At 37.6% G+C, this 24,784-nt stretch overlaps 1 protein-coding gene and 1 long non-coding RNA gene across 6 annotated transcripts in view; one reads left to right on the top strand and one right to left on the bottom strand.

The window, feature by feature from the left end:
- SGCZ (sarcoglycan zeta) overlaps positions 1-6,184 on the top strand; it is a 793,251-nt gene extending 787,067 nt beyond the window's left edge. For 4 of the 5 annotated variants that reach the window (XM_043546174.1, XM_043546176.1, XM_043546175.1 and 1 more), the window contains one exon: positions 3,280-4,643. In XM_043546174.1, coding sequence (XP_043402109.1) covers positions 3,280-3,474 — 195 coding nt within the window. In that variant the 3' untranslated portion in view covers positions 3,475-4,643. Of the gene's footprint in view, positions 1-3,279; positions 4,644-4,854 lie in introns of those variants that run through there. The other variant, XR_006290777.1, reaches the window with a different exon arrangement.
- The window catches only part of LOC122465747, a 30,417-nt gene extending 6,588 nt beyond the window's left edge, over positions 1-23,829 (bottom strand). The window contains exons 1-2 of the long non-coding RNA XR_006290778.1: positions 23,818-23,829; positions 23,093-23,100 (exon numbers count right to left, since the gene is read on the bottom strand). This is a non-coding gene — a long non-coding RNA (uncharacterized LOC122465747). The remainder of the gene's footprint in view (positions 1-23,092; positions 23,101-23,817) is intronic.
- Positions 23,830-24,784: the final 955 nt, after the last annotated feature.

Raw genomic sequence — 24,784 nt, forward strand, 5'->3', positions numbered from 1 at the left:
CCTTTCTTTTCTGCACATGTCATGTCATGCCTGGTTCTGGCCTAGATATGGTTTGTGAACTACTGTAACCAAAAACTTACTTGTGGTACAGAATTTTCAAAAGGAAAGCATTTAATTAACATCCAGAGCTAATGTAAGAGAGCACTTTGTCACAGTATTGCTACTGAACATGAAAAAAATCAAAGAATTTCATAATCTTGTTGCCCAAATCCTAGGAGACTCAACATAATTTTACCGTAAACACATCCCTGCTAGTAGCTCTAATGCCTTTAAACATTTCTCATAGCAAGAGAATGCTCTTTTATGAATTCCCATTGAGGTTTGGATCTTATTTGTCAAAAGGTTCACTTTGCTTTGAGTTGTTCCTTATGAAAATCATTATATCACAAGGCTGTCTTGTCAAATAATAATGTAGTATTGCCCTTTCTTCTGTTACCACTCCACTTGCATGATGTCATATTGCATGGCCAAATGCATGCCTCATAGAAAGAAAACAAGAATGCTGCTTTTATATTGTAGCAAAACCAAAATCAAGTTGTCACAGCACCGCAATGTGAAACCTGAAGTAGAAATTAAAGTTAAGCAACATTCCAAATCTTCAGATGACTAGAAAAAATAATTGCAGCAGATACTCTTCTGACTTACACCAGAATAATTCCATTTAAGTTCCCATCTACAGCAGTACAACACGCCTACATTGAGGTTCTGCACAAGTGTAGCTACAATGATATAAAAAAGACCATTATAGATTCACAGATTACAAATCCAGAAGTCTAGATTATAAGGGCGTGGAACTTCCCTAAATTAATTCCTGAACTAGAGCATATCTTTTAGAAAAACATATAATCTTGATTTAAAAATTTCCAGTGATAGAGAACTTACCAATCCTGGTGAAGTTGCGCTAGTGATTAATTACCCTCACTGTTAAATATTTATACTTTATTTCGAGTCTGAAATTTGTCTAGGTTCAACTTCAGTCATTTGATTTTATTATACCTTTGCCTGCTAGAATGAATACCCCTGCATTGTGGGTACTTTAGACTGCAATTGTCACCCATTAATCGTCTCTTTGATAAATTTTAATAGACTGAGCTCCTTTAAGGAATGTTTTCCAATCCTTTAATGATTTTCATGCCTCTTCTCTGAACACTCCAATTTATCAAAGTCCTTCTTGAATTATGGACAGCAAAACTGGACACAGTATTCCAGCAGCAGTCACACCAGTGCCATATCATCTCTTGTAGCAGGGTTGCCATTTATTGACCACCCACTTGTGGCCAGAGGTGACTCCGAACCATGCTCGCTCTGTTTCCCCTCTTCAGGGCCACTTAGGAACTCCCCGCAGTATTTCTTTGGACTACCCCCAACCACCACATGGGGCTGGGTTAATAGGTGAAAGCGGTACAAAGTGGTCCTCAGGATCTCCAAAATAAACACAATAGTTCAAACTCATCTCAGGTTCTTCTCCAGCATACGGAGCTCTTTTTCTACCCCAGACTGTTCTTCATGGACCCATGATGCTGACCTTTCTCTCAGGAGCTCAGCCTACTGGCTCTAGCATCCTTCTCCCTGTCACCGCACTCTCTGTGCATTATTTTGTTGGGAGTAATGTCAGTCTGACAAGCCTGTAACTACGCAGGTTATCTTGTTCACCCTTTCTTGGTTCTAGGAAGACAGCACACCATCCTGTTGTCTTTCTGCCTCTTCCAGAATGTTCTTGCCATTCTTCTTAGTATGGAATCTCCAACAAGGGTCATCTGTCTTCCTTGGACAGTTGGCGATCTTTTTGTGGGCACACTTGATTGCCTTTTGGGTTACGATATCTCTCATACAGCTCTGTGTTCCATTCTTACCACCAGGAACTTCAGAGATTTTCTGCAGTTTCCTCACTGACCATATAACAATAGGATACTTCTAGCTGTGTAGAATTCCTCTTGGTCTTCTCTCTGGTAAATCATAGCCTTCCCATGCTCATCCACCTTTGGTAGGGGATTAGTGGTGCTTTCCCGTGGCTTCTCTGACATTTGCCGCTGGTGTTGAATATAAAAGAATTTTTGCCTACTGAATGGAGGAGTAGTATGTATGCTATGTCATTATGCATTCTATATATTTGCTGCCTATAATGTGGTAGATAACATTTTAAAGCACTGGGCAGTATTTCAGGATCCCCACCACCTCATAAGTCTCATAATGCTATCTCCAGGGCTTGTGTCCGCACTGAAACACCTTCTGCTGTTTAGAGTTTCTAGTGTTGCACCTAGGGCAATGGCTGATCTTGCTTTAGCTTGTTGTGGAACTTTCTCACTCAAACTATCTTCCTCAGTTCATCCCTCATTAATTTAATTTAAAAAAACAACAACAACAAAACCACCAAACACCTAAAAGCTCACTTTTTTCAGAGGTTTTTTCTCTATCAGTATGCCCCTCTGAAGGACTTGCTTTTTTATTATTTTATTTATCTGTTTTGATGAAGATTCATTGTACTGTAGTTATTTATTCAGCACCCTGAGCAATTTCCCAGATGGCTGAAGTACTCTCTAAACATTATAAAACTATTTATACACAAATTCATGATCACATTATCCTTTCCAAACTGGTCAGCCTCAGAACATTTAGTGTTGTTTCTGATGAGAGAAAGTAAAGTACATTTCCGACTTAGATACAATGTTCAGAAATCAAATGGTTATAGTTTGATTGTGCTCTTAACAAGACTTTAACCTTAAACCTTTTTCATCTGATTTCAAATCCAGTAAGCACATTATCTAATGTATGTGAACACACATGATTATTTAACTATTATGTGTATGTAGTTATTGTTAAGACTATACAGTTTAGCATATTTCACCACAAATTTTCTGCTACTTAAAGTAATACATGGGGGAATAAGCTTTAATAGCACTTCACACTCATTAAAATATGAATTGTTTGAGGTAGGGAGACGCTACTGTCTGGAATGAATGAATTTCTATCATAAAAGATACAAGAGAAAAATCAACCTGTTCAGGAAACATTCTTAGAATGTTATTGAATGGGCACCCACTTATTCACTTATGGTTGAATAAATGTGAGGAGTTAAGAGGTATTTGCATAAACTGTAATTATGTGCACTAATGTGTGTCCAAAGGCACATGCCAGCAATACCAGTAGAAATGTATGTTGTTTAGATATTCATATTAATCTCTCAGGTGCACATTAGAATAAAGTTTTTAAAATATTTTATATAAAGGATGGAAAAAGAAATTAAATTTAGTTGTTTTTCTTTTTTTTCCCCCTCCACAGATATTTTTAAATGCAGATATAATCCGACTGGGAAATCTACCAATGGGTTCCTTTTCATCTTCCCCATCTAGCTCCTCAACTCCTCGACAGACTATCTATGAGCTCTGCGTTTGTCCCAATGGTAAACTGTACCTTTCCCCGGCAGGAGCAGGCTCTACTTGTCAATCCAGTAGCAACATCTGTTTGTGGAGCTGAAATGACTCCAGTTTCTCCTCACACCAGAATAGCCTTTTGTTACTGTCCCTCTGCTTCACAGTTCTGCTCGGTTTCCTTGTGACAAGTTTGAAGCTTCAAATGGCCCGCAGAGCAACTTCTTCCAGTGTAAGCAGGAATACAAAGCTGCCTTCTCTTGTGGCTCATGTTACCACTCAACGTGGAGATGGGAGTGAGATATTCAAAAATAAATGTAATCTTCATCAGGAAACCTGGATCATAATATCATCTTTTGTCCAAAAGGGAGAATAACACAGGTGCCTTTGCTACGTGAAGTGAAGCACATAGTTTTAGTTTTATGCAGGACCTGGATATGAACTGCACACGTATATACAGTACTTATACAAATTAGCCCAGAATCCAATTGTGAGATGAATAGGTAACCCCTGTATGATAATTAACTTCACTGTCTGAAAGCACAATTTTCCATTCATCTTTTTGGATGTAAACTTTTATCCCTGAATTTTAAAATTTTGAAGCATTGTGTGATGCTTGCTTTATTAAACAATTAAAATTCAGTACATGGTTTTTAACAAAAAAAGAAAAAAAAGAAAAAAAAGAGAGACAGAATCCCTCTGAGTTTTGTTTCTTTAAAACAAATGTGTTGTTACTCTGTCTTCTAAGTCTAGGGTTTTGTATGTTTAGGTAAATTTTGCAAGCACTCAGCAATATTAAATTTATGGAGTTCAAAAGACATCCACTCTTGTTTGTCAGATCTGAATAGCCTTACACAGTTATTAGTGGGTTACTGCACATGAAGTGATTGCTTTAAGTAAAATGTACAGTTTCTGGAAAAGAAGAACAGGATAAAGAGGGAAATATTGATGATATTGAACTGTCTGACCAAATAGGTTTTTTTCAGAAGACATTTATGTTTGGCAAAAAAAAGAGACACTCTTCAGAGGTATATCTTGTCCATTTTATAGCATTTATAGCTTGTCTATCCGCTGCCATAACATAATACGTAAATACTAATGTAATGCATAACACCAAGAAGCAATGCATTTACAACTGGAATGCCCCCCTCAGATTTATTATCCTTTTTTCTTTTGTCATCTGCTGTTAAGGTTTTTAAAGTAATAGCATTAAAAATCCATGAGCAAATATGAAATGACATAAAATATTAACAAGTACATTGACATTGTGTTGACTCCACCAGGTCTGTGTTTAGATAAAGCTATCATATTTCCACTCAGCTTTCAATAGTAAGTCTCTTTTTGACTAGCTTGACCTGGGAATTTAGTTATGTTCCATTTTTCATTACCTGTTTTCTAGTAATTGAGCTCCTGCAAAAGACACTTTGGTATATTGTTGATAAATTTGTCTCACTGCTGCTTAACAAGAGTATCTTGAAACTTGCAGAATCCAGGGAATGTAAAACAGATAAAAAATGTTTCCTATTGTGGGAAGATGACTTGATAACAATAAGGTAAGTGTGCTTTTAAATATTATCTTTTCAGTTATCCCACCCAGCTCATAGTTTGTGCTGTGTCTAACTATAAGAACACCAATGCAATGACTTGCTTCCAAAGCTAACTCTGAAGTTGGGGAGAGTAGTATTAAAGGGGTAAAAAATAAATGAAAAAATAAAAAGTGAAACTTGGCAACCATAATAATGTGATTAATTTTCTGTTTTAGTATCATCTATAGGGTTTATTTTGTTCACTACAGGTGACATTCACCCTTATGAAGAAGACCAGCACAAGGTCTATACACTGCTTCACAGCTATTTGGCCTTGTTCTAGTCTTATGTGTAGGGATGAATTTCACTAAAAAGGAAGAGCTATCCCCTCCGCTACTGCATAGTCAAACAAGGATTTTAATTAGACTACTTCATTTGCTCAGATTTCTTCAGCTGTTAACTATTGAGTTTTGAGACTTTAATTCCTTGTCTTTAATAAAGAAAAATACTTCTGTTGTTAGTCATTTGTTTTTCCTTTTTCTGGTACGCTAATTCTCTGCAATACAGGAAATAAAGTAGCAGCATTGTAAGAAAACTGTAGGAATTGTCAATGTATACTGGATCTTCAAACAACCTTATGAGGAAAGAGATATCTTTCATTTCGGCACATAGGTAACAGAATGTATGTGTAAAACTCATCAACACAAATGATATTCCAAGGAGAGGAGGACACCGCTGAATGAGTGTGTGTCTGAGCTCATACATTCTATCACCTGTGCCCACGTGCGTATGCTGATAATTTAAAAGATGGGCAAAAAATTGCAGAGAATCATTGATTCGGTGAATTTAACCCTTTGTGCTGTTCTCAAAGTGTTCGTGAATAGACTGAATAGTTCTTTGCTGTTTAAAGTGTATTGCGGAATGTTTGTGCAAACAAATGTCAGCCTCTGGGAACGGCTTGCAATAGTTTGCTGTGAGTCTTCCCTTGAGTATTCTCCATTCATGATATTCGAACTGTATGACTGGTCACCTGAATACAGTAGAGTTTTGGTTCCCTGGCTGAATGACCTAACTTGTATAAACTAATTCTACTTCTGCGTGAACTGAAATTCATTACATTGCAAAAACAAATGTAATTATGTGATGAGATTAATTTTAGCGACAAGACTGAATTCATTTTCCACCAACATTTGTATGTTCAGGGTTGCCAACTCTTGCAAATGTTAATGTGAGTCTTGTGAAATTGGACATTTTACTTTAAGCCCCAGCTCCTGGAAACAGGTGAATATGTAAGAACCTCAGCATTCATTTTTTTAAAAAGTAAGTTTCTAGTTCTCAAGGTTATGGAGAAAAGCTTAAAAATGTGACCCAATTTTTTAAAAAAAAAAAAGCAGAAGGAAAACAACAAGAATGGAAAAATTATTTTAAGCCAATCTCATGATTTTGGGGGCCTGACTGATGAATTTTGAATGCTTGGAGTTGGCAGTACTGAAAACCTTACTTTTATGTATGTTTATGAAGAGCAAATAAGAAGGAATGCTGAAACAAACCATAGTTACAAGTTCCTAAAATGCTTTAAATTAATGTTCCTCCCTGTTTCCCAGTTCAACTGGTGGTCGTGCTAAAAAAAAAATGGAGCTGCAAACACCCATGCATTTAGTTTTCGATGGAGGGCACGTGGATGCTCTCAGCAAATAGATCACACAGAAACAGGGAGTGATATCACTGCATTTCGACTATTGATTTTATGAAGCTGAGGTGTAAAGTAAAGGAAGTTGCGTGTTCAAAACCGAAGGATGTTTTTCATTGCTGTCCTTGCCACCTGTCACCTTGCTGCCTTGCTCTGCTCATGATAAAGCAACTGCAACCCTTTCCCCCATTAGTATGCTTGACTGGCTGAATGTTCCGATACCCCTCTTTAGAAAAGGTATGCGACTTCTTGCCATGGCTAAGGCAACAGCTTCCGAATTTCCAGGTCATTGCATTGTGACAGCTGCAGGGCAGGGGTGAGAGTCCCAAAAGCATTTTTAACTCTTTTTCTTTTCAATTAGTAAATGTCCAATTAGGAAAATAATACCTGGGGCTAAAAAATAATCCTCTAAGGTGCTTTATAATATATGAATACATGTATCACATACTGCCTCTTTTTATTAGCTTATTAGCTTGGGCACTACTGAAGTGGTTTTGTAGTTGGCTCACCTCCTCAGAATTGCTCATATGGCCACAATGAAATATAAAAAAAAGACCTTGTTAGCTACATGTATTAATATTTATTATTGTATAATATGTTGTAAAAATGTCCCTGTTATAATAGAAAAGGATACTGTCTCTTTCTTGTTTAAAAAAAGCAAACAAACATTGAATGACCTCTTTGAACACTGTTACCTGTATGGTTTTGTACTGCAGTTCATTCACTGGTTAAATGTTAAAGACCAAAGACTGACACTTCTATTATATCTAATAGTATGACACAGCTGCTTCCACTAATTCTGTTGGAAGGAAGAGAGGAGAAGTTGTAATTACAACATGAAATGGTAATGTACTTTTGCTCTGTGCAGCATTTTGAGATGTAGATTTTTTTTTCCAGAGGGATAGTGTGTCAGTGTCCAATTATATTGTTCTTCAGACATAACAGGATCTTTCACTGTTTGAGATCATGAGAAGAGGAAAGAATGTGTATTCCAAAATGTACCAAAAAGTTGCTTACTTCAACTGAATTTATAATTTACATTGTTTTGCTTGCACAGTGGTTGGACCGGATAACACAATTCACTTTAGACCAATTTAGAAACAGGGGGCTATTTAGTATGGATTGAAGAAACAGCCATAGGGACTGAAAGAAGTTGATGATGGATGTTAAGGATATTCAGCTGTAATAACCTGTGATATTTTTAGGGTTTCTAAATCATTGCCTACATGTTAACAAAATAAAAGCCAAACTTAGGATATTGGAGATATCAGCTGATTCACTGTAATGCAGATGCAAACTGGATAAGAGTTTGAGTGTTGTATTGTTTAAAACCATACTTCAAAAAAAATCTGCTAACCATTTTTTGTTTTGTTTTGTAACTATCATGTTAATGTTTTTCTTGTGTGTATAGATATATAAAAAGATGGAAATATTTTCTTACACATACTATGCAATGTTTGTAAAATTGCAATATTACCAAAATTACAAAAGCTGTGCTTTTGTACTCTCTTGCTTTATGTAATACAAATCTTTTTATATTTAAATTGATTTTGTCTTATAAATTGTAGATAACATATTTATTCAAAAGCAGTATACTGTATATTCAAGTTTTTTTGTTTGGTTTTTTAATGAAATAACAGCAAGGTTTTGGAAGTTGGAAATTACTTTTGTTGAAAAGGTGGAACTTCTGTAGCATGTAATTAACACATAGAATTTACAATCTGTACTGTACTTCTTTGTATTTAGTCTTAGTATTTTCATCTGGTGCTACCGTATAACCACAATGTGATAGATGAAACAGGAAAACAATGAACAGAATTCATTCAGGATGCTCAAATGTCAAGGGGAGACTAGAAATGTTACTATTGATGAGAAATCTGTTTTTTTCTGAGTAATTTCTATTTAAAGATAACTTCTGTTAGCACATTTTCTTTTTGTTTTGTCTAAATTTGCAATTTGGTAATAATTTTTCGTGGTTCAATCTAATTTTCTAAACTACATACAAAACAGAGACTGCTGGAGATTGTTTTGATTTTAAAAAACAAACAAACACCAACAACATATTTAGATTGACTATTTTGCAGACATTCCAACCTGCAAAATGAATGGATTTATTTTCTTGCCAGGCTTGGAGAAGTTAAAACTAAGGGAATGATTCTAATTTATACTAAGGCAACTTTGCACCACTCTTTTGAAGAAAAGGAGCCTTAAAGTCAACATAAATTACATTTGTACCTGCTTAGACCTCCTTAACCCTACAGCTGGTTGGAAATTTGTAGGTGAAACGTTTTTTGGTTGAAAAGTCCTGTGGTGTTGAAAGCAAGACTGTTTGTGAAAATGCGTCAATTTCAATGAATCTCCCAACTGAAAATATTCTTTAAAAAAGTATTTTCAAGATGTTTAAACACTTTTGAAACAAAAAAAATCAGTTTTCCAGTTTTACTTTTTATTTCAAAATTTAAGTTAGACTGAAAAAAAGTTAAAGAGAAAAAACAGGTTGAAATTTAAATGAAATATTTCAAAATGATCAGACCAAAATGTTTCAACTGACTTGAACAAAACAATAGTGTGGCTTTTTAGTTCACAAAAATGTTTGAAATTTTGACTTTTTGTCCCAATCTAGGGCAAGAAAAAATTATGAACTCTTGAAAATATTATCTGGACAGAAAACCATTTCTACTTTACACTGTCAGAGTGGTGTCAAGTGGCCTTAATGTAAGTGTGAATCAGGCTCGTGTTGACTAATTCAAAAATACCAATGCAGTATTCAATAAAACAAAAATATTCTGACGCATTCTATGCAGGCATGAATTAGTCATTCCCATCCCATTAAACCTGTATAAGTAAGTATAATTTTATATACTCTTCTAGTTTTAAGAGAGAATCTCACCTGAAACTTTGCTTGGGCCTTGAGTTAAACCCAAATTATATGTTTTTGACATTTGTGCTTTTTTTATATCACTACACACCTATACAGTTTGTGACTTGGGCCAGGACTGGAAGGAAAAGTGCTGGAATACCCTGAAGAAATCATGTGCTGTATATCTGGTCAGACCACATCAGGAAGTACCAGATATAGAATCATAGAACTGGAAGGGACCTGGAGAGGTCATCTAGTCCAGTCCCCTGCACTCACGTCAGGACTAAGTATTACCTAGACCCTCCCTGAGGGTGTTTGTGCAACCTGCTCTTAAAAATCCCCAATGATGGAGATTCTACAACCCCTCTAGGCAATTTATTCCGGTGCTTAACCACTCTAACAGTTAGGAAGATTTCCCTAATGTCCAACCAAAGCCACTGTTGCCGCAGTTTAAGCCCACTGCTTCTTGTTCTATCCTCAGAGGTTAAGAAGAACAATTTTTCTCCCTCCTCCTTTTAACAACCTTTTATGTACCACAACTAAACTTGTTCCACATAAATGAGACAGATACCATTATTAGACCAATAAGATTATGAGAAACAGCCAAACTTTAGATGCTTCTCTGAGCATCTGACCCTTTTGATGAAGTACTTCAGAAAAGAGGTAAATAAGCTTTATAAGTTGTTTTCAGGGGGAAAAAAAACCAATGGGCCTTTGTTCTAGCCATGCTACAATTGGCACAGGACTTCAGTTGGGGAGCAAAGGTCTCTTTACACCACATATACAACTCCATGATTCTCCTTGACCAGCTCAGCTTCTGACATAAACCAGCAGCCTTAAACAATATTAGAAGTAAATTGGAGTTGCTATTTCGGCTGCCAGAAATACCCAAAGTACAGTTACTGCACAGGGTGTGCCCCCTACGCTGTCAGCTATGTTGGGAGGAGGGTTAGAATATCTTCCACCACTAGGAGAGTTCCCCATGCCAGGGAGTCTGGCCCAGTGAAACACTTCTAAGTTTTCTGTTTTCTGATGTGTACACTTTTCCTGCTAAATCAAATGCATCTTTGATAGTCTCACCCTAAGTACTATAGCAATTCACTAGAAGGCAAATCCTCTGTCTACATTCCATAGGTCTAGGTAGCCCCCACAGGTGAGAACAGGTGCACTTATTCAAAAGATTTCACCAAATGTTTTAGGGCCAAATGTGAGTTAGTGAGAGGTGTGTGTATCTTAGTGAGAATTGCAAGGTCAGGAAATTTTATTCTGTCCAAAAAGATAATTGTTTGATCAGTGGAAATGACTGGTATATATATTCAGGAAAATAAAAATACAGGAAACTGTCCAAATTAGTTCCACCTATTGTAGGGAGAGTAGGGCGTTATCCAGCTCCCCATTATGCTTTCTACTTAAAATACCTTTTAAAAAATCACAAAAAAAGATTTACAAAAAAGTATCAAAGAAATACATAACAACATATTCTATATTATTAACACTATATATATGCATTGTATACAAGTAGAATAGAGAAGTTACGAGTGTGCTAATAATTTATACTTCTATATTGTATTAATAACTTTATTACAAACCTAAATTTAGCCAGTACTGCTCAGAATATTAAATAACAGCAAACAAAATATTATTTCTTTGATACAGCATTCTCATATCCCTTATAAATTAAGGGTCTTCCGTTGCAGTGATTTCTTCTGTGGTTTTCAGCACTTTGTAGTGCTTCTTTGAGATCTGCTGCTGAAAAGTGCTATATAAGAGCTAGATATTATTATTATTATTATTCTCAGGGTAGCTCAGATGCTTCTCTGGGTTCCATTGACCAATATTCCAGAACATGTAAGGAAGGAATGCCAAAGGCCATAAACATTGCCATAAAGGCAGATAGTCAAGATTCTATCAGCTGCTGTTCCCACCAAAATACTCGATCCCACTGGTAAAATTCACTCCGGGCCATGATACTGTCACTAAAGTTGTGCATGCTTGTTCCAGAAGTGACTCAGATCCTATATATTGAAAGAACAGGGAGCATATATTGACCATTTTATTTAATATTTGGAAGGCAGTAATTATTCTCGGGCAGTTCATTGAAAGTGGCTGTCGCAAGTGTGCACAATAGTAATGTAGCTGAAAACTTCCTTATTTCTTTCATGAATGAAAATAGTCATTCTGCCATAGGGCAATTATTAACCCAGAGAAAACAGCTAGAGAGCTGATAGGGAAGGTTGGTCATATATAATATAAATCAAGTCTAGTCTCTCTCTCTCTCTCTCTCTGATTCTTCTTGGGAAACATCCACAGAAAGGGACAAACACAGAATCCTAGAAATAAATGTCTGTGCCTCTCAAATATTGAGGGTGAACTCTAGGTGTGTGTGTGTGTGTGTGACAGATAGAAATAAAATAAGCTCAGATCATTAAGGGCCCAAGCCAAAGCCTATTGAAATCAACGGAAGTCGTTCTATTGGCTTCATAAGCTCTGGATCAGGTTCAAAACCTTTATTGAATGTTTGTGTAATACAAGTTTAATCAAATCGCACCATTAAATATACTATTTCTAACATATACAATTAACATTCGTACAGTTCCACTCCTGCATCTAACAGCTTGTGAAACTTGAGTGCCAGCATATTAGCACACATTAATCTGGTTGTGCTGTGTTCCCTGATGTGTCAAAATGGAGTATAGCAGGTGAATTTAGGACCATTCAGACCATGAGACCATAAACAGAAATAATATACATCTGTTGGCACTGCATTGCAAATTGCATCCCCTTCATTCTCTTGTCCGGCTTGAGCGGGCCCATTTATTTAAAAAGTGCACTTGGGTTGAGGTTTGAGTATCCCTCCTCCTGGCAGAAAAGTGTTTGTGGAAACCACTTGTCTGAAGTCTCTGTGAAACTAGCATGGCATTCTGTGAGAGGGAGAAATATAGTGGCAGCCGCTGGACATGACAGGTGCCTCTGCAGCGTACAGATTTTTCCCAGGGGAAGTCATCTGTGCTAGTATCACTCTTGGAGGGAGATGCTTGATATGCAGGCCTGGGGACCAGAGGTATTGATTATACAGCTCCAGATGGAGCTAGGCGCCTTGTGAAGAAGGATTTGTCTTATATGTGGAAGGTCTGTGGATTCTGCATAGACTTCCCTGCAGATCCATGGTGTCTGCTGGTTTTACCAGGTGTGCCTCCTTCCCTATCTCAGTTTCCCAAACTTCTACCAGTTCTCTCTCTCTCCAGACTGGAGGTGCATGTTTCACCCTCTTCCAGATTCTGGTGTGGGAGGTGCAATCACATGTGGGCCTAGTTTGAAACACAGATGTAAAAGATGTGTGAATGGAAAGAAGAGAAAGGAGGCCAACGAGCAAAAAAGAAGTAGAGAAGGGGAAGAGCCGAGAAAAAAAGATAGGGCCAGATGAGGAGATGTTGCCATTTAGAAAAATGAGGATAATATATTCCCTCTTTACATTTCTGTTTGCCTCACCAGACGTTTTAAAACATGGAAAGAAGAGACAAACCTTCAGGAGGCTGTTGACTTGCTAGGCTCTCGTGGGATTAGATATGTATTATTGATAGCAAATGGAGGGTATAGGTTATTTTATGGGTTACTACAGTGTTTGCTATGCCAAGCCCCTCCCGGTGACTTCTGAGCTTTTCTGTCTCTGACAGTAGCAGCACTAGAAAAGGAGCAGCTAGGGACAAGACTGAAAGTTATTTGTATGCTGACAGAGCCCAAGGACTTCCGGCGGGGTTTCAGGTGCACCAAGGAATGCAAGTTCAGACTCATTACACTAGGTAAATGGAAAAAAGTCAGAGAGCCAGCTGGGAAATAGAGAGATGTCCAGTGCATCTATGTATGGTTAAGATTAACACTTATGGGTTTTTTAAAAAGAAAACAGTACTAACCTATCATGCGTTTCTTGTATTCTCTTCATTAGACATATTTTAAAAAAATCAATTTCTGGCATCAAAACATTTTGAGTTTGTCTGTGATCACCTTCACAGCACCCAGAAAAATTATAAAAGAAAACAGTCTTATGTAGAAATGACAGTCGAAAATAGTTGTGAAAGAATTAGTTTAACAAATAACAGCAACTCTTTTATGTTTTGCATTATAGCCCAAGCACGTATGACCAGGTAACAGTGAAAGTGTAAAAGAAATATCTTTCCATGACACAAATTTCATTTCAAGGCCTTAAAATCCATGTTAAATTAGATGGGACCACTCTCCCGGCTGTCATCTTAGTTTCAACAGTTACTAGAGTGAGAGAACAGTCTACATCTGTAGTTGTGATTTAGGTCATATACAGTACACAGTCTACATAAGGTCATTCACACAAATCCTTTATGATTAATATGTCACATCATACACGTCTCTCGGTAAATCTGCACATTAGATGTACAATACACCTGTCGAAATTCTGATACTGAATGTAGACCGTTTGTACCTCCAGTTTCCTTTGGGGGAAGTCAAGGGTACTGTGCAAGTTCTTTCTGAAGGACAGTGAAAATGAACATTTTTTTCATGCATGTTAGCATATTTTTCATGAGCAAAGCACCACATGAGTAACCAGTTTACTGGAGTCACTCTATAATATATCTTGATTTGATTATTTACCTCCAGGTTCCAAAATCTTGCATGAATTTAATCTAAGATTGGTGTTATATTTTTGTTTATCTATAGTACATTATATACTTTTTAGGAGATTTAAATTATATATCTAAACCACAACACTTTATTAATGGCCATATGTTGCTGATAACTGAAAGGGAAAAATACATTTAAATCATTTTGTGTCTCATTTTTCAGTTATGATTTCAGTTGATTTAGGCAATATTCCTATCTAGTTTTAGGAAATGTAACAAACCTTTAATCAAATTTGCCACTGTACAGTTTGTCTATCAAGCATCAATTTAGTTAGACTATTGTGATAGCTAAGTATTTACATTCCAAGACAAACATTTCTAAATGGTGTATTATTCCCTTTTAGAAAAGAAAAGTTGTTTATTACTAGAATTACTGGAAAAAAAGTATATAAATGTATTACCATGTTGTGAAGTATGAGAAGCTATGTTATATCAATTTTTAAATAAATGTGAATAAAAATCTTTAATATAAACCATTGTTAAGTGTTCAACCTCAAATTATTTAACCACTCTGGTGACCTCTTGTTTGAAATGATTCTGGGAAGATATACAGTATTGTAAATGTGGTCTTTATATTTTCTTGTGTTATGAGTTGCCGCTTACATCTTGTAGAAGTTTTGATTATATCTCCTGGAAGGGAGGGAAGTTTTTTTCTTTACAGAACGGTATGTTTTTTTGCTGTATTCTTTCATACTATGTCAATTTATTCTTTGGGTACATTCACACATTATCAATTTATCCTTTGAGTGTTCATTGTGCATGTAGTAGTATTTCTTTACTTAACACTTAAGCTAAGATCCATCAAAACACTTGAGCATGTGCTTAATTTTAAGCACATGAGTAATCCCTTTGAAGATAACATGATGTGATTAAAGTTAAAATCATGTTTAAGAATTTTGCTGGTACTGAATCTTGATGAACTAAAGCAGTATAATGCAAAGCATTGTATGGCCATGATTTACTACAAGGGAACTGAGGTGAAGGGAAATTGCAGACTGGTCTCCAGTGTCCTACTCTTATCTATTTGATTAGAGTAGTAAACCACTAATTGGAGGATCTATTCCTCACCATTTCCCTTTGTATATCTATGTGATTTCTCTGCACAGCTGCCTGCATCAAATCAAAAAGCACCAAAGGAGGTACTTGGTTATTATCTGGCTCATGTTGCATCCACTACATGCTGGTTGCTTTCTGCACATATAGTAAGAAACCAATTCTGGCCACATATGAGCATCTCAGTGTGCTTTGGTTAGCTGCATATTTAAGTGTGGATTCCACCAATTACCAGAGTGAATCCACAGCTATTGGCCATATGAAGTGACATATACACAGATCTTCACATTATCCATATATTTCAAACTTGTTCAGCAACAAGGAAATAGCCTTTTGTCAGCATGTAGTGGGCGGTAGCAGCTTGATTTCACAGCATATCTGCCTTAGCACAGTTTGCTTTCACTGATTAGTCTTGTACTAAAATTGTCTGCACATCCATTGTGGATGGCAGTGCTGCACCATGTCAGGCAGTGAGCACAGTAACTCCACTAATATGAGTTAAATCCATTTCAGTCCCCAAAAGAGGGAAGTACTGGAGCTGGCTGCTGTATATTACAAGCTGTTCCATGACATTGGAATCCTGGAGGGGGATTTTAAAAAAGCAAGCAAGAAACTGGTTTGTTAAATTGTGACAAGATCCTAAATTGTGTCACTGCCCTATTTATTATCCCAGGGTCAGAGGAGAACTCAAACAAATGAAGAATGGAATTTTTCTTACACTTGCCACCATAATTTTTTGGAAGAAGAAGAAAAAAGGAAACATTTGCATTTCCAGTGTTTCAGGGAAGGATCTCCAGATAAAATACATAGGAAATATCATTCAAAAATGGCTCGTCCTTGTGAAAACATGAACCTGGTAATATTGACATTCGGTAATGAGACAAAGATTTGGTGATCGATTACATGAACCAGCCAGTGTATATATCAGATGTGCTGTGGGGACCACATTGACCTAACTTTTCAGAAATTTTTTTGTGTTTTCATGTCAGAGTAGTCTGCTCATGCATGCTGATTTCTTACCTTTTATTTTTCCTTTGGGACATCTGCCTCCTTTCTCATGTACTGAGTGGTCTGTTGTGAATACCCATACTGTAAAACTTCCACAACAATGGTACATTACAATGGCTCCCCAAACAAGTTACTTTTCCTTCTTTGTTGCTAAGAAGAATTTTTCCTGATTGCAAAGACCAGGCAAAGTTAAAACTGATTGAGTCCCAAAGTTTTCTTACTGTCTTAGTGACACTTTCGTAGAAGCTTGAAGACGTTTTAGAAATGCTGGGTGGAAATAATTCCTCATTTCATAAGCACAAGTCAGAGACCTTGTCATCATTCCTGGCCAAATGATCCTAGGCTAAATCATCCTCTTCACTAGATAAATTATTCTTTTCTGGCCATTGTGGCTTCTGGAGGGAGGGTAGGCAGGGCAGTCCCTGAAAGACATGATGCTGAGGCTTTTCTAAACCCCATGGTTCTCAAGGCATTCATATAAGAGCCCGTGTTCTTCCAGCACTTTCCTCTCTTGCACAGCTAATGCAGGATCTAGGCTACTTCTAGTTCTGCACTGACATATTCCTGCCCTTTCCAAAGGAATCCTGCTGTGATTTTCTGCTAGAAATTCTTCAGGTTTCCTGAGGAGAACACTGTTTCCTATGATGACTGCTCCCCATTGTATCCCTCAGCAGTATTACTCCCTCCCCTCAGAAAAGACCTTCAAGATGCCAGCCTCAGCATTCCTCAGTTTTAGAAGAAGGGGTGACACAGCCATCTGTTGTTTTCCTCCCCCTGATGTTCTGGAGATAATTTAATTGGATTTTCCCCTCAGTGACCTGGCCTATATCCCTTTGCCTCTTCATCTCAAATCCAAGTACACATGTAAGAGAAATCATAAGTTCAGCCACTTCCATGAAAAGAAATGACCATTCTCAAAGAAGCAGTCAACTTCTGGTTGTTGCTTTGTTTACTGGTCCAGTCTATAAGAAAATATCTAACTGCCAAACTTGTAAAACATTTTCAATTCTCAAAGTAGTGAAGATTTCAAAGAATAAGTTGATCATTTTATACAGGTGTTTTGTTCTATTCAGGTATCTTGAATTTGAAGCGGTTTTCTCTGAAGAAAGAAATTAGTGAAAGACATTAGAAAATGTACTAGGTTACTCAGAAAACTAGCACTGTATGAAGTCTTGGGGGGGGGGGGGGGGGGGAAGGTATGACTTCTATTTTCCTTGAATGTGTCCCGTTCCCTAAAAAGCTGATCATTCCAACACACAGTTTATTATCACTGGAAGTGATATAGACATACACATTTCCCCCCCAAGAGAAATTCCTCAGAAGCAAAGAGAAACAGAATTCCCTCCCAGAGATATTAAGCTGACCTGCTAAACGAAGCAGTTGTAAATAGTGTCCCACTTTGGTGTGGCATTGTTTCTGTGCTTGAAAATGCTTGAAATTATGATCTCTCATATTTAAAGTGGATTTTATCATATGACTGATGATTGTATAATATATCTCACTGTTTAACTAGCCTTCTGTTTGCAGCACAAGATAGTTCAGTATTTATCTCTCCTGTAAAAGGATATTAAATTGTTAGAGGTTTGAGCTGTAAAGTGGGATATAGTATGTTGCTTCAGGAAAAAAAAAAACCCTACTTGTTTTCTCCCATCAAATAAACTCTACCTTAGCGGTCAATTGTGCATTTTATACTATTAGCTAAGTGTACTATACTATAAGCTATTTTAACTATGTCATTTTCACTGGCTAAGATAAGTCTAAGACACCACAGTAGCCTGTAATGTTACTGTTTGGGCTTGGTTAACATTGGTATTTAGTAAAACTGTGCTTTGCATTTTGTAATTCAAAATAATAGTTTCTGCAGTAAAGCAGAGTTTTCTTTAACACTCAAAACATAATCGGTGACTAACATTTAGCTAATAATAGGGGGGAAATAGTAACCTGTTAGAAATGATAAATTATCCTAAAAAACTTCAAACACTGCAATATTTCTGAAAGGAAAAAATGTCACGTTCCATTTTTATACACTCTATTATAGGAGATTCATGGGGAGTCTAATAAAAACATTTTGGTTACTGCATTGTATGATGTTTTAGTATCAACTATTCTTGATGACTTTTCTGTCTGTGTTGTTACTATTAGAATTAACAGGAATGCTGATGTGTGGCTTACCACAGAAATTCCAGTCATGGAGTCAGCCTCTGCTGTAGCTATATTAAAGTTGAAAGGAGGTAACCACATTGAAGAATTTGTTGAGACATTTAAACCAATTTGGTGATGTGGGTTGTTCCATTAACTAGTCACAGGCAGATTAGACCCACAACTCCTTCAAAAATCCAGTCTCAGCTGTCCCAGACATTCCAGTTAGGAGAAGAAATTGAAGATAGTCTGGTGTTTTCTTTGTGATCTTCTTTATTTACAAATAACATATAAAGACCTGTTTCTTGGAAAACCAGGGGAAATAAACATCAGGAGAGTGGTTCTTTATATACAGAGTCATATGCCATGCTTGTCCAGGCTGCTTCTGTCTCTGTCTCTCTCTGGACAGGTCTGCCGCTTAAGCTGATCTAACTTACGTTGCTCTGGAGTGCAAAAAATTAAGCTAAGCACTGTCCATATCTGCACTATATTGGCGGGAGATGCCCTCCCGCCGACATAGTTTCTGCCTCTCACTGAGGTGGAGTAATTATGCCAACAAGAAAGCAGTCTCCCACTGGCATAGAGTGTCTTCACCAGTCATGCTACAGTGGTACAGCTGCAGTTGTGCCGATGTAGTGCTTCTAGTGTAGCCCTGCCCTTTGTCTGCTGTCTCCTGCTGCTTTTATATCCAGGCACCCACCCCTCCGCTCTGGTCAAACAATACTCAATGAAACCTTTGGCCCAGGCCATTCACATTTCTAGGCAGCCTTGATTTTGCCTTTGTTTTGGGCAGAGCACTTGCCTATGTTTTGGGTTTGGAGACTGCTACTATTTCAGTCACCTCTTTACTCTTATCCTGAATTACAGGCAGCAGTTACCCGCAACCTAAAACAACAAGGTTTAACCCAACCTAGCACATTATGTTACTCAATCACTTATCCATCAGGCATGAAGAAATATGTTTTTACTTAACCCGGTGCACTGTTCTTGTCTTCCATGTCTAACCATTAGAATCTTAGGATGCTGTAATTTTTAACATTCTACCAATGTCATTTCTTCTCTGTGGGATACCCAGGTACTCCTCAGTGCTCAGTATCAAATGCCATAGCTGCTCATTACCATGATGAGGGAACAGTAATGTAACAGCCCAGTGAGTGGATGATATGCTATTAGTTCTTGTCAGGCTATAATATTTATAATTCTCTCAATTACGTAACTCTGAATCTCAACTTTTATAGAACTATCATGTACAAAATAAAGATTTTGATAAAATACGGTACTGTATTTACAATCCTGAATTTACACCCATTATTACTTAGCTGTTTTCAATTTTTTGGTATGTTTCCTGCCAGCTTCTAGCTGATCAATATAGTTATTTGTGAGATTTCCTAGCGTCAGTGTGAAAACTTGCATTTTACCGATATGTTGATCAAATACAATTGTATAGTTAAGCTGACCAGGCAAATAATTCAATAAATCATAAATAATAGTATGTGTTTTCCTTAAGGGCCCAGAAATATTGAAAGATCAACGACGGGATCTGTTCAGCTGTCCTTGATGATTTCAAGCTGGTGACTGTGTCTTACGATATTACAACATTAATCATGTTAATGTACCACTCAAACAGCCATTTCAACTTCATTGAATCCTTCTTACTTAACTCTAACTTACGCCTCAATCTGAGCTAATTCTGGCCCTAGCTATTGTTTTCTTATTGTCTGCTTTTTACTTGGATTACTCACATGAGTAAAGTTATCCAGACATTTAGTTTTGTTTGTCCTTGTTTTGTTACAGTGTTTCTTGTAATGACTATATTTAACATACATGGGTTGAGAATTATGGAAAACAGCTTCATCAATGGTTCTCACATATATTTGACTGTGCCCTCTTTCTTTGTGTCTGTAGTAGTTTATGCCCCCCTTCCCACCACACAAGTACATATACCGATTTAAAAAACCCCAAGCAATTCTCACTAAATATTAAGAACAACAAGGTATTGTTTCAAACAGAGCCAATGATCCATTCCAATAAAAGCAAAAGCAAAACTATGACGGTGGTCGATGCTCACAATTAAATGTGCACACTGCATCGTAGCAAATGCATTAATGTACAGATGGCAACAACTTTGTATAATACTATGCAAGCTTAATGGAAATCCATCAAAGTGCACAGGGCCATCTGAGATGTCTGGAGGAATCAGCTTTGCTAATTATTCCTTGCTGTGGATAAAATGTACTCAGTAAGTTGTTTTTTTTTCCCAAAAGCTTCTCGAGTCTTCCCTCCCCAGAATACACTCTCTGTCCCACCCCCCTACCACCATGGGGACCTGCCCCCCCATGTTGAGAACCTCTGATGTATAAGAGAAATAGAACTATATGGAAATGGTGAAACACTGCCAAAGATGCTTAAATCACTTAAAGCTGACAAGCTAGAGGACTGGATGACTGAAAGGACTCACCATGACATGGGGTCTCTCACTATTATAATATGGGTTTGAATCTACATTGCTGCAATAGTGACTGACAATTGCTCAATGACCTGTGAGAAATTAATTGGTTGTACCTATCTAATTACTTGTGGACAAGTAGCCACCTTAAAACAACAAGAACACACTGCAAATCATCAATCAGAATCAGCATAATTGATCCAGTTATTGAGAAGCCTCAGCCAAGAGGGAGAGGATTGAGTGAGCATACAAATTGTGTTGACCTCTGATCTCCACAGGTGGTCCCCTCAATTCAAGATAATATGCACATGAGTAACTTTACATTACATGAGTAATTTCATTGAAGTTAATCAGAGGCTTCATTTGCTATGCGAGAAGTGGGGGTGTTGCACCCCCAGACCTTGGTTTGCCAAGCCCTTTTCTTAGGTCTAGATGCACCATTATGGCTTCTACTTTTTTGTCCCCTTCCACTCCTGACTTTACAGGATATAATATAATCATATTGACACAACTTTGCCCACCCCAAATTTTTCTCAAACGATACGGCTGAAGTCAATTGGATTACTCACATGAGTAAAGTTATCCAGACATTTAGTTTTTCAGGACTAGTCCCTGAGGATCCAATCTGTGCTCATAAATACATAAAGTTAAACAAGTATATAAGGCCTAGTCTGCACTAGAAAATTAGGTCAGCACAACTACGTCGCAGAAGGGTGTGAAAAATCCACATCCATGAGCAGTGTAGTTAAGCCGACCTAAATCCCTATGTATACAGCACTAGGTTGATGGAAGCCAAGTCCTAAGTGTTTGCAGGATCAGGACATAAAGCTGTACTGCCTATACTATGAAAGTCTTAAATAAACCCCTGTGCATCATTTAAAGGCCTAAGTGGAACTTAAATAGAGTATTTGACATAATACAAGAGTCCATGTATGCTGGGGGAGACCCCTTTAGATTTTTCAAAGTAGCCCCTGTCATAAGCATTATTATTTTGCTTTTTAAGTAAAATATGAATGTAGTATTTTTTTCAGAAAGTTGAATCATCTCAAAATCTTTTTGGAGAGAATTTAATGTTTCTGCTGCTATTGATCTGGTACCTGTTAAGGGAGCTAAAGTCACTTTCGACCATAGTAAGCTAATAGGCCTTTATTTTTCAGTTTGGAATCTAAACGCTTCTTGCGCTAGATGTAAAACAGTGTTGAAGTGCTTTCACTGCTGCTAAATTAAGTAATAGACTTAATCTGAGTGGAGTCAGCAACTTTTTGATTATCATGACTTGCTCTAGGGCAAGTGCCATTTAATTTTACTGTTCTCCCTTTCAATCTAAGTAGTTAGCCAAATTCAGGGTGTTGCAGGTTGCTCCAGTTAGGAGGAGAAATTGAAGATAGGTATTTCCTTGATGCAATCTTGTTTATTTACCAAGAATGTACACAGTCCTGTTTTCTTAAACAGAGGAGGAACCAAACAGCAGGAGAGAGGGTTTTTTGCTTAAAAAACCCCAAGCCTCTTTAGCCAACAGCAGACCCCAATGCCCCATCTCTAAGCTTCTCTCGGGGTCACACATGATGCTTGTTGTCACAACCATAAGGGTAGCCTAAAATCCCTCCTCGCCAGAGGCACAAAATCCTTTTACCAGTAAAGGGTTAAGAAGCTCAGGTAACCTGGCTGGCACCTGACCAAAAGGACCAATAAGGGGACAAGATACTTTCAAATCTGGGGAGGGGGAGAAAGGTTTTGGTCTGTCTGTTCTGTGTGCTTGCCAGACACAGATCAAGGAAGCAAGCAATCCAACTCCATTAGCATCAGTAACTACTAGCAAGTGTTAGCTTATTTTTATTTTGGCTTGTGATTTTCTCTGTGCTGAGAGGAAGGTGTATTCCTGGTTTTCTTTTTGTAACTTTAAAGTTTGGCCCAGAGGGAAATCCTCTGTGTTTTTGAATCTGATTGCCCTGTAAGATTATCTTCCATTCTAATTTTACAGAGATGCTTCTTTTACCTTTTTTCTTTCTAATGAAGTTCTGTTTCTTTTAGAATCTGATTGGGGGTTTTTTTGTGTCCTAAAAAAACCCAAGGTTAGTCGGTGCTCATCTTGTTTATTTTCAAGCCTCCCCAGGAAAAGGAATGTGGGGGCTTGGGGGAATATTAAGGGGGAGTAGGAATTCCAAGTGGTCCTTTCCCGGACTTTGTCTAAATCACTTGGTGGTGGCAGCATTACCTAATCCTAGGTACAAGGGAGAATTTGTGCCTTTTAACCTAAGCTGGTAGAAATAAGCTTGGGGGGGGGGGGTCTCTCATGCGGATCCCCATGAGTTCAGAGTGGAGAGGGAACCCTGACACTTGTCTATGCTACGTCTGTCCCTTTCTTTGTGTGTGTATTGGCTCCTGCTTCTCTTGGGCTATGTCTACACTTGGAGCAGAGGGTGTGATTCCCAGCTTCCCTATACATACTCATGCCATCTCTTGTCAAGCTAGCATGATAACAATAGCAGTAATGTTGCAGTTGCATGACAGTGGTGAGCGGCATTATGGACTAGCTGCTCGGAGTGGGTATATACTCAGGGTGGTTGCCCATTCCGTCGCTTGCCACTGTCCATGCAAGTGCAGCCATACTGCTAGTTTTAGCGTACTAGCGCAATGAGAGCCAGTGCGAGTGTGTCCACTGAAGCTGGGCCTCACAACCTTAGCTCTAAGGGTAGGCGTAGCTATGCACAAACTCGTGCATGCACTCACAAAGGCCTGCCAACCAGAGAAGAAGTGGGGAGTGCGTGAATGGTTGAAAACATAACAGAAAATGAAATAGTATTTGCACCAAATCCAGTTATGATTATCAAAAATGGGATGAGTCCTCTCAGATTAAGTCCATTAAGAAGCTAATAATGAGCAAAAAATATTTGGTTCCATTCCATAAAAAGACAAAGGTTTATGATGGACGGATCCTTTTTTCCCTCTTTCATAACTGATTCCTCCATCCCTGCAGCCTAATTGATTTTTATTCTTTTCCTTATAGTGTGCACAATATTAATGGCCCCAGTTTCATCTTTATGTATAGCTTTTGCCTGTCAAATAATTTGAGACTCCAGTCAACACCTTTAATTTGGGATCCTACAATACTCTGAAAAAAATATCTTCTGTCAAATATATCTTTAAATTCATACTAGGATTATGGATTTTAAAAAATATTTACAAGAGTACATCAGTCCGTTAAAAGGTTATTTTAAGCCTGGTTATTTTAAACCTGGTTATTTATATTTGTTAAATGACTAGGGAAAGGCCATAACTAAACTTATCTGACCTTTCTGTAAATGTGAGCCTATACTTAAAGAAAAAAGAGCATGGTGTAATATCATCTTCTGTGTACTCTGGTTTCTTTGGGGAATGTTTCTAAGTATATTTTCAATAATTATGAAGTGTAGATATTGAGAAGGAAATAGAGGATGTACAGATACAGAGATGTCAGCTACTAGAACGCTCAAGTGATGTGAATTGTCTAAAGAGTGTGTACATGTCTAATTGTCTGCAATCCAGAGCACAACAGCTGCCACTTATAGCAGAGGCATCATCTGATTAATGCCACTCTTCAATGAGTTGATAGGTTTTTCTGGTGCAGCTGATTGTATATGATACCATTTGGCATGGCAAAATATCTTTAATGGATACTTTTATTGTTCACTGAATGCTGGGATACTTGGCAAAATATATAGCTGTCAGCCAAGACCCTTCCTAAAGCTGGCTTAGTTAGTGGTCTTTCTAAAATGAATTGGTGGCCTTAATGAACCAGTTTCCAAATGGCAGAAAAATCACCAAGGGCTGCATTCACAAAGACACTTGGGTGCAGTGATGCTCAGCATCATGACTCCTAACTTTTAGGCACCTAGAAAATCACTAGGATTCACAAAGCCTGAGTTTGGCACTTTGTCTGCATACTTAATTAACAGTTTCAACAGGCAAGACTGGGAGAGCCCCAAATCAGAATATTCCATAACTAAGTGATTAGGGCACTCACCTGAGATGTGGTAGATCCCTGTTCAAATCCCTTCTTCCC

This window comes from Chelonia mydas, chromosome 4, assembly GCF_015237465.2.
Source record: "Chelonia mydas isolate rCheMyd1 chromosome 4, rCheMyd1.pri.v2, whole genome shotgun sequence".
Lineage (NCBI taxonomy): Eukaryota > Metazoa > Chordata > Testudines > Cheloniidae > Chelonia > Chelonia mydas.